General features: G+C 42.2%; 1 protein-coding gene across 5 annotated transcripts in view; it reads left to right on the plus strand.

The window, feature by feature from the left end:
• Positions 1-9244, plus strand: part of NBN (nibrin) — a 39009-nt gene extending 29765 nt beyond the window's left edge. For 4 of the 5 annotated variants that reach the window (XM_015567402.1, XM_015567401.1, XM_015567400.1 and 1 more), the window contains 3 exons: positions 2069-2182; positions 7629-7678; positions 9080-9244. In XM_015567402.1, coding sequence (XP_015422888.1) covers positions 2069-2182; positions 7629-7678; positions 9080-9110 — 195 coding nt within the window. In that variant the 3' untranslated portion in view covers positions 9111-9244. The remainder of the gene's footprint in view (positions 1-2068; positions 2183-7628; positions 7679-9079) is intronic. The other variant, XM_015567399.1, reaches the window with a different exon arrangement.
• Positions 9245-10128: the final 884 nt, after the last annotated feature.

Below are 10128 nucleotides of genomic sequence, written 5' to 3' on the forward strand. Positions count from 1 at the left end.
AGCTGGCCTGAAAGTGAAGCTCCCAGCCTCTCCTTTTTTTCTTTCTTTTTTTTATTCTGGGATTTATTTACCTTCTATAATTGAAACTCTGTTGCCTTCATTGGTGCTACCAGCTCTGAGGCCGTGGCTGGCTAAAAGCAGGTATCTGGGATTTGTTTAGCTTCTATAATTGAAACTTTGTTGCTTTTGGAGCTGTTGCTTTCAGGCTCGGAGCTGGGCCGCAGCAGGCGGGGAACCTTGGCTTCCTCCATCATTGGAGCAAGCAAGCCTCCTGCTGGCTTCAGCTGCGTGGCTGCCAGCTGCCATCTTGGTTGGCAGTTAATTTGCATATCTTGCTGATTAGCCAATGGGAAGCATAGCGGAGGTACAGTTAATTACCCTTTTGTCTTTTATTAGATAGGATACTCTCATTGTTACCATCAGACCTGAGTGCCTCCTCTTTTAGGAACAATTAGATCGTTATTTTGTCCATGTGGTTGTCTGTTCTTTGCTGTCTGCTCTGGGCTCCTGGCTCCATTGTGAACCTGCTCTGACAGCTCTTGCTCATGCGGTTGGTGAGATGCTGGAGGATCTTTTCAAAGGCAGTTTCTGTGGAAACAGGGTTTCTCTGGAACGGGATCTGTGTGATGCTTGCTGTGACCATGAGGTATTGGAGCTTTGTCTCTCCAATGGCAGCTGCTAATAACATTTCCCAATTAAATGAGTGGTCTGCCCACTCTGACTGCTCCACAGGGCCTGACCTCCATTAAAGAGGAAGAACTCTTCTGCTTCAAGTGGAAGAGGGGGGTCTCCATCCCAGAGCTCCCTTACCTTCCCACCCACAGCCGGGAGAGCACAAGGGCATCCTTTATCTCTCCTCACCCAACAATATGTCTTTATTGATTTTAGAGAGACAGCAAAGGGGGAAGAGAGAGGGAGAGGATGAGAGAGAGAGAAATTCTCTCCTACTCGCCCTGACCGGAATTACACCAGCAGCCCAGGTGTGTGCCCTGATTAGAATCAAACACACAACCTTTTGATGCACAGACGACACTTCAAGCACCTGAGCCACCCAGCCAGGGCACAGGGCATTCGTGTTCCATACTCCATGTTGAGTGCCCAGTTACAAACCTCATTGTCAAAATCCAAAAGACCTACTATTTTTTTGTATTAATGAAGTTACCAAAGGAAAAGCAATAATATTCACTGTTGGCACAGGAGTGATGAAGAGATATAAAGCAGTACATATTTCTGGAAAGTAATTTGGAAAAATTTAAAACCCTTGAAAGTATTAATATCCTTAACAAGGAATTTTTTGAGAGTATAAAAAGAATTCAACCCAAAATTTATAGGAAAATATGTTTAATATGATTACCTCTAATGAAAGAACTTGTCTGTTTTTCTTTATATATCCAAATCAATGACCTAGTTGTACTTGTGCTCTTAAAATACTGCTTAATGATGACATTGAATTTAACTTTCCCTTTCCAGTTCTTGTATTGAAATTTTAAAAGTATGTCCCGTAAATATTAAGAATGTATTACTTACTCCCTAAATGCGTTATTACCAGTGCACTTGTTATGGGTTTTCACATATTTTTAAGCACTTCTTCATTTGTAAGCAATTAAAATTTCAATTAAAAGTATAAACTGTTGCTATCTCCAACATCTCTTGCTAGGGATGTATAAATCAGAAAGTTTAAATACTTGAATATTTGCAAGTATCAGCAGTACTTAAGCTCCAAAATCTGTAGATCACAGTATTAGACTTTAAATTATAGTGTGTGTGGAGTTGCTCTAATTGGTGGATGATGTGCTAACGTGATTTTTGAGCAAAACCTCCAAATTAAAAATCTTAAACTCTCTTAATACATAAATCTAGTTATGTAACTACATCTTGGTATAATAGCCAAACATAGGGCAAAAACATGGCTCTAACACAGTTACCACTCTGTCTCACACATTGTCATCTATAGGTTATATACATCTTTGGCACTTATATTACACATGATTTATAACCCTTGCTTTGTTTAAGCTCTTAAAAATGATTGTCTTAATCTGTTAATGCATTTAACCTTACTACTTGACAGGTCGCATTTTCAGGAGCAGGAAAACTCCCACAGATCATTGGAGGATCAGATCTCATAGCCCATCATGCTCGGAAGAATACAGAATTAGAAGAGTGGTTAAGGCAGGAAATGGAGGTTAGTAGAAGTGAGGCCTGGTAACTTGTTTGCTTTGCATTTTGATCCCTTGTGGTTTCCTTAAACTCTTATCTATCTATCTATTTTTGTACACTTTATTTTTATTATTGACACTATTACAGATGTCATTTCCTCCTGTTTGCTCCCCTCCACCCACCCCCTGCCCCTGCCTTCCCTCTGCCCATCACACTGTTGTCTGTGTCCATGGGTTATGGATGTATGTTCTTTGGCTAATCCATTCACCTTCCTTCTAGTCCCCTCTGACAGCTGTCGGTCTGTCCCATGGATCCTCGCCTCTTTCTATTTTGTTCATTAGGTTCCACATATGAGTGAGATCATATGGTATTTGTCTTTCTCTGACTGGCTTATTTCACTTAGCACAGTGCTCTCCAAGTCCCTCCATGCTGTTGCAAGAGTAAATTCTTAAGAGCAAACTTAAGTGACCTGAGGTTGGTCGTTCAGGACAATGCCTGCTCATCCATTTATTTCCCTGGGATTCAGCACTGCACTTTGATCTGCAAATGCAGTCTGTTTTATTTCAAGAAAATTTTCTGTTAAATCTTTCTAATTCTTTTTTTATTGATTTCAGAGAGGAAGGAAGAGAGACATAGAAACATCAATGATGAAAGAATCATTGATTGGCTGCCTCCTGCATGTTCCACTCTGGGGATCAAGCCCAAAACCCAGGCATGTGCCCTTGACCAAAAATTGAACCATGACCTCCTGGTCCATAGGTTGACGCTTAGCACTGCACCATGCCCGCCAGGCTTCTGTTACATCTTTCAAAACCTTTTTGTATTTTCTGGGTTCTGTACATTTAACTACCTTTTATAGCTCACCTTGACCCTCCACATTTCTTTCTTCTGCATTCATTGTGGTTTTTAAGCTCTTTCACTCTATCAGAAATTCAGATTTCAGTGGTGTCTGTTCTGTTTCTTGCCAGCTCTGTGACCTTGTGACCTTGGGCAAATTACTTAACTTATGGTGGCCTCCGTTTTATAGTACCTCTGCTTCATAGACTGTGTGTGAGGACTAAATAAGGTTCCACATGTAAAGTATCTGTAACAGTGGAACAGTCAGTTTTAGCTATTTCTAATTTATTTAATTCTGAAATGGTGTTATTGTAGTTCTCAGTTGGCATAGCATTCGTTTCCTTTTAGTGTGTTTTCTTATCATTTAACTTTCTTATTGCTTTTACGTCCTTGTTAATTTGTGTATTTTTTAATCTTAAGTTGTTTTTTGCAGATTAGGTTCTTCATCTTCTTTGGCAGGTTCTGTTCTGTCTCCCTTTCCCTCTAGTATGTGGAGTGGCGTTGCTGTTTTCATTTGTCAGCAGCTGTTTAAAGTGACCTGTCCAGATACGCTCTTTGCTGTGTGAAGTATCCTGGGCCATCTTACGTAGGGATTCTAAAGCCAGTTTGTGAGCCAGAAGTTGAATGTAGTTGAAGTTACTCCCATGCCTTAGCTTGCTCCTAGAGAACAGGATTATCTGGTGGGTCCACATGTCCGTCCCCGTGGCAGGTGCTTGGCAGAGGCCCAGGGGAGACCCGTCTAGTCCTGTAGCCTGAAGACCTGGAGTCGAGGAGAGGGAGGGCTCAGCTGGAGCCTGGGCACTGGTCCTGGGGTTGGAATGAAGTGGGTGCCAGCACAGTGCGTCCTGTCCCAGAGGAGAATTTCCTGGCTCTTCCGTGTTTGCTGACATGTCCGGGATGTTGGTCAGTGTTGGTCCCACTGACTCCCCTCCTGCCACCCGTCCCTCCCACAGCCCACCGCAGTCCTCTCTTTCCCGAATGTAGGGCATCAGTGAGAAGCCTCAGGTCCGGTCAGTCTGTAGCACCTTTGAATGGAGTGGGTTAGTGTCAGAGGTCTGTCCCCTCAGTCTCTGGTTCTCTGTGTGGCCACCTTGTGAAGCCCATGCGTGGACCCTGCTCCCCTGACTGGGAGAAGGATGGTGCAGTGCCTGACTTTTTCCTATTTTTTGTTTATTTCGTTAGAATTGGGAGAGGGAGACCTTGTGTTCTAGATTTGTTCCACTGTATCTCTCCTCTTTTTGCTCAAGCAATTTTGGGTGCCCTGGGGAGGATTTGGGGTCTAAGATAATCGAGGTGACTTTCTTCTCCTACATGGCTGCAGCTCTGTCTGTCTCAGCTCCCTGGGCTGTCCACGGCTCAGCTACATCCCCCACCCCTGGTTCTCCCAGCCCTTCTCCCTCTGCTTCTGCTGCCGCCCGTGGCAGTTACCCTGATTGGGAGTCAGCTCCTGAGGTTTTCTTGAATTTAGTATATTGTTACTCTGTGCACTAAACATAATAATTCCTTGAACTCTATTCAACCTGATTTGAATATGGAAAGATTGTGAGATGTATTTTTCCCAAACCCTTAAAAAATATCAGTACTACGAAGATTTCTATTTCTTAATACTATTTTATTTAGTGGTTGTACTAAAGTATATAAAATAAAGCTGATTTTCCTTTACTATAGTACTTTATTTTATTTTTTTAACATTTATTGTTGAAAGTATTACATATGCCTTCCTTTCTCCCCCATTTACCCACTCCAGTTTGCCCTCACCCCCCACCCCAGGCCTTAAGCTCCCTATTGTCTGTGTCCATGGGTTATGCGTATATGCATACAAGTTCTTTGGTTGATTACCTCCTGATCACCCAACTCCCCCACCTTCCCTCCGAGATTCCATACTCTGTTCCAGGCTTCCATGTTCTGTATTCATGCAGTTCATCAGTTTATTTTGTTAATTAGATTCCACATATGAGTGAGATCAGTTGATACTTGTCTTTCTCTGACTGGCTTATTTCACTTAGCATAATACTCTCCAGGTCCCTCCATGATGTCTCAAAGAGTAAGAGATCCTTCTTTTTACTGCTGCATAGTATTCCATGGTGTAAATGTACCACAGCCTTTTTATCCACTCGTCTACTGATGGGCACTGGGGCTGTTTCCAGATCTTAGCTATTGTAAATAATGCTGCTATGAACACAGGGGTGCATACATTCTTTCTGATTGGTGTTTGGGGTCTCTTAGGATATATTCATAGTAGTGGGATCATTGGGTCAAATGGGAATTCCATTTTGACTTTGAGCATGTTTACATATGTCCCTTGGCTGTCTGTATGTCCACTTTGGAGAAGTGTCTATTTAGGTCCTTTGCCCATTTTTTAATTGGATTGTTTGTCTTCCTTTTGTTAAGTTGTATGAGTTCCTTATATATTTTGGATATTAACCCTTTATCAGGTGTATCATTGCCAGATATGCTCTCCCATACAGTGGGCTCCTTTTTTATTTTGCTGATGGTTTCTTTTTCTGTGTAGAAGCTTTTTATTTTGATGTAGTCCCATTTGATTATTTTTTCCTTAGTTTCCTTTGCCCTAGGGGATGTATCTGCAAACATATTGCTATGAGAGATGTCTGCTATTTTGCTGCCTATGGATTCTTCTAGGATGTTTATGGTTCCCCAACTTACATTTAAGTCTTTTATCAATTTTGAGTTTATTCTTGTATATGGTGTAAATTGGTGGTCTAGTTTCATTTTTTTTGCATTATTTGTCTAATTTTCCCAACACCAAGACTGTCTTAACTCCATTGCTCTTGCCTCCTTTGTCAAATATTAATTGAGCGTAATGGCTTGGGTTGATTCTGGGGTCTCTGTTCTGTTCCATTGATCTATATGCCTGTGTCAGTACCAGGCTGTTTTGAATATGGTGGCTTTGTAGTATAACTTGAAATTTGGTATTGTGATTCCTCCAACTTTGTTCTTCTTTCTCAAGATTGCTGTGGCTATTCGGGGTCCTTTTTTATTCAAAACTAGAGGCCCGGTGCATGAGAATTCATGCACTAGAGGGGGGGAGGGCCCTTCAGCCCGGCCTGCCCCCTCACATTCCAGGAGCCCTCAGGGGTAAGAGCTGACCCAGCCATCAGGGGAAAGAGATGAGTATATTCATATGCAAAGTGGGAAGAATAATAGTAACTACTTTTTATTCAATCCTATAGAATAAAAGGCTAATATGCAAATCGACCGAACCACAGAACGACCAGTAGCTATGATGTGCAATGACCACCAAGACACTCAGACAGACGCTGTCCCCTGGTGGTCAGTGAGCTCCTACAGGGGGAGCACCACTCAGCCAGAAGCCAGGTTCACGGCTGGTGAGCACAGCAATGGTGGCGGGAGCCTCTCCTGCCTCTGCAGCAGTGCTAAGGAGCAGCAAGCAGGCGGGCGGTAAGGAGCAAGGGGTCCCAGACTGCAAGAGGGCACAGGCTGGGCTGAGGGACTCCTCCCCCACCACCACCCAGTGATTGAATTTCATGCACTGGGCCTCTAGTTGGTGTATAAAAAGCCATCGATTTTTGGTTGTTGATTTTGTATCCTGCTACATTGCCAAATTCATTTATTAAATCTAGCAGTTTTTTGGTGGAGTCTTTAGGGATTTCTATGTACAATATCATGTCATCTGTGAATAATGAGAGTTCTTCCTTTCCAATTTGGGTGTCTTGTTGTCTGTTCTCTGTGGCTAGGAGTTCCAGTGCTATGTTGAATAAGAGTGGTGAAAGCAGGCATCACTGTGCGGAGTCTGGTTTCTTTGGTTGGCAGAAGTCACTGCAAGGTTTTGGTTGGCATCCAGTAGGGTTGGACCTTGGGAAAGTGCCCTCAGCACAGGGTTTCTCAGGTCCTAACTCTGCAAGGTGCTTTAGTTTGATGAGTTTGAGTTTAAAATTGCTTTGTGGGTGAGGTAACTCAGCAGCAGCTACTGAGCCCTGATTTGGGACAGTGAGGAAGGGAGCCACTTACCTGGATAGGTGCTGTGGGTGAAGGTGAGGGGAGCATTGCCACTCAGCCCCTTCATCAGTGGTATGACCTCAAAACACTGAAATTCAACTGAGTACAGTGGGGCCTTGACTTACCAGTTTAATTCATTCCATGACGGAGCTCGTAACTCAAATTACTCGTCTGTCAAATCATAAAGTGAACGAGTGAGACACGCGATGCTGGGCTGATGTTGTGGCATTCACTGTGACGTTCGCTGCACCAACTAGCGGTGGGGTATCTGAAGCTGGCTCGTAACCCGAATTTTAGCTCGCAACTCAAAGCAAAAAATCGGCTGAGAGACGGCTCGTATCTCGAAAAACTCGTTAGTCGGGACACTCGTAAGTCAAGGCCCCACTGTACAAGGATTGTGCTGGGGGAAAAGCTTTCAAAGCCCAGCAGGCTAGCAGTGTACATTGTGGTTGCCTTTTGAGACTGGCTGTGGAGGTTAATTAGAGGACTTTGCAGCAGCAAACAGAAAGGTCTATTGGCGGGGAGCGGTTAGAGCCAGCACTTGGCACCGGGTGCCCTCCTGGGTGTGGAAATCCCAAGACTAGCCACCCAGCATAGCGATTCATTACTGTACATGCATCATGGAGAAATGTTTCAAAGTATGTTCATTTTCACAGGTGCAAAATCAGCAAGCAAAAGAAGAGTCCCTTGCTGACGATCTCTTTAGGTAGGTTGAATTTAAGCTTTCTCATCAATCTTAGAGAGATCTATATAAAATTCAGTTCTATTCATAGAGATTAAGTATTTTCCTTCTGTCCTTAGAAATAGAGGCTTCACCTAAAGAATGTTTTGTTTTTAACATGTATTGCTTTTTACGACATGAGGACCTTAGTTTGGTTACTGGATATAGCTTCGAAGTTTGGGGTCCACTCAGTCGTACTGTACCCCTGGATATTTAAAATATGTGGGGGTGGGGCACTCAGGTCACAGAAGGATCCTGAGCTGGGCTCGTAAATTTGTGAGATTCTCAACTGGGTAGAGTTATGAATAAATAGGTTTTGAATCAAGATAAGTAAAATACCAGACCATTAGTTGAATTTTAATTGACACAAGTATAAAAACAAGAGGCTGGATTAGAATTTCAAAGTAGGTTCTTGTGAGAGATTTAGCAGAGTTATAAGGGACGATTATAATTTAATTCTGATTTAACATATATTCAGCATCTTACAGGCCCAACAAACCTTATAATTCACTTTCAAATACTCATAAAATACTATATTGTATGTAGATACTTGTTAGTGGAGAATAACATTTCCCCAAACTTATTTAAAGGCAAATGAAGAAGGTAATCTATTTTTGAGTCTGTTTTACAGCTGATTTTTTTATTTTTTATTTTTTTTAAATATATTTTATTGATTTTTACAGAGAGAAAGGGAGAGAGATAGAGAGTTAGAAACATCGATGAGAGAGAAACATCGATCAGCTGCCTCCTGCACACCCCCCCACTGAGGATGTGCCCGCAACCCAGGCACATGCCCCTGACCGGAATCGAACCCGGGACCCCCCAGTCCGCAGGCCGACACTCCATCCACTGAGCCAAACCGGCTTCGGCGAGCTGATTTTTTTAAGTTTCATTATTGACAATATGAGTCATTCGTCAACGTGGTGTCAGTGTTCATTTCTCATAAGTAGTCAAAGAAGCCAGCCTGCTGCCCAGCTGCCCCTAATTACTAGGGTAGAAAATGCTGTGAAGTAATTTTACTTTAGGCTCACTATTGTTCTTTTGTGCAAATAGTATATTTTAATTGGGGGTGGGGAGGAACTGTTTGAAGCTATGCTAGAAGTATAAACACATTTATTTTTAAACTGTTGTTTCTGTTAATTATTTAAATGCTTTTATAGATTATTTTTTGTTGCCGATGCTTTATTTTTTACCAAATATTAATGAAAGCAACATCAAAGTGATCAATGAAAGTAAAAATGTCAGTGCTTAATATATGATGCTAAGGATAAAACTGGCATTCTCATTCTGTTTGGTAATGTGTGATTATATTTGGAAAACCCTTTAAAAGTGAAAGAAATGTCATCATTTATCTAAATATTATTTAACCCATTTCTTTCTTTGCAGATACAATCCTAACGTAAAAAGGAGAAGATAGATAACTGAGGTTGTTAGAAAGAAGCCATGGGAAAACATTTCCTGCCCACATACTTCCTGTTTCCTCTGGATTCAGGGGTTTAAGTTACAAATGCTCCGTGACCTGAATTTGTTAAATAAAATGCACAAACTCCATTTCTTTTGTGTGACAAGTAGTATGGTCTGTTGTTACTGAGCTGCGTGTCCCTCTGCTTTAAGTCAGTTTTTGTAAAGTACAAATGGTAAGAGATGAGTATCTCACCTCTTACAGGAGTTTTTTTCATTTTTCAATTTAGTTTTTATTTATTATTGAGTTTATAGTCACAGTTCATAATTCTACAAAGATAAAAAGGGTAAGGAATACAAAGACTCCCTTCCACGGAACACTGTCCCAGCTATTGGTTCCTCAGAAAAAAAATCTACAATACTCATTTCTTAGGTCTTTCCAGAGATTTTAATGCCTATTCAAATTTCTGTGTATATTATCTTTCAGTACTTTCCTACAAAACAATAGCATAACAAGTCCAGTGTCCTGCACCTTACTGTTCCCCCCTGCACAGACTGGAAGGCCGTGGGTATATCGGAACGATGGTTTTCTCTTCCATTATGCAGGAGTCGCTCCTGAGCCGACGCCGGAGAGATGACTGCAGGTGAGGATGTCACCACATAGTCTAGTCCGGCTCGTGGATTAATCTCACAGGAGGGAGAGACCTGTTTGTGGTCTTACCGAACTGGGTGTCCCTCTGCTTTGAGACCTAGTTTTTGTGAAGTACAAATGGTAAGACTGTCTTCTTTCTACTGTAAAGGGACATGGTAAGGCCGAAACCTGTTTGGCTCAGTGGATAGAGCGTCGGCCTGCGGACTGAAGGGTTCCGGTTAGATTCCGGTCGGAGGCATGTACCTGGGTTGCGGGCGCTTCCCCAGTGGGGGATGTGCGAGAGGCGGCTGATCGATGTTTCTCTCTCATCGATGTTTCTAACTCTCTATCTCTCTCCCTTCCTCTCTGTAAAAAATCAATAAAATATATTTTTAAAAAAAAG

This window comes from Myotis davidii, unplaced genomic scaffold (genome assembly GCF_000327345.1).
Source record: "Myotis davidii unplaced genomic scaffold, ASM32734v1 scaffold1104, whole genome shotgun sequence".
In the NCBI taxonomy this organism is placed as follows: Eukaryota; Metazoa; Chordata; class Mammalia; order Chiroptera; family Vespertilionidae; genus Myotis; species Myotis davidii.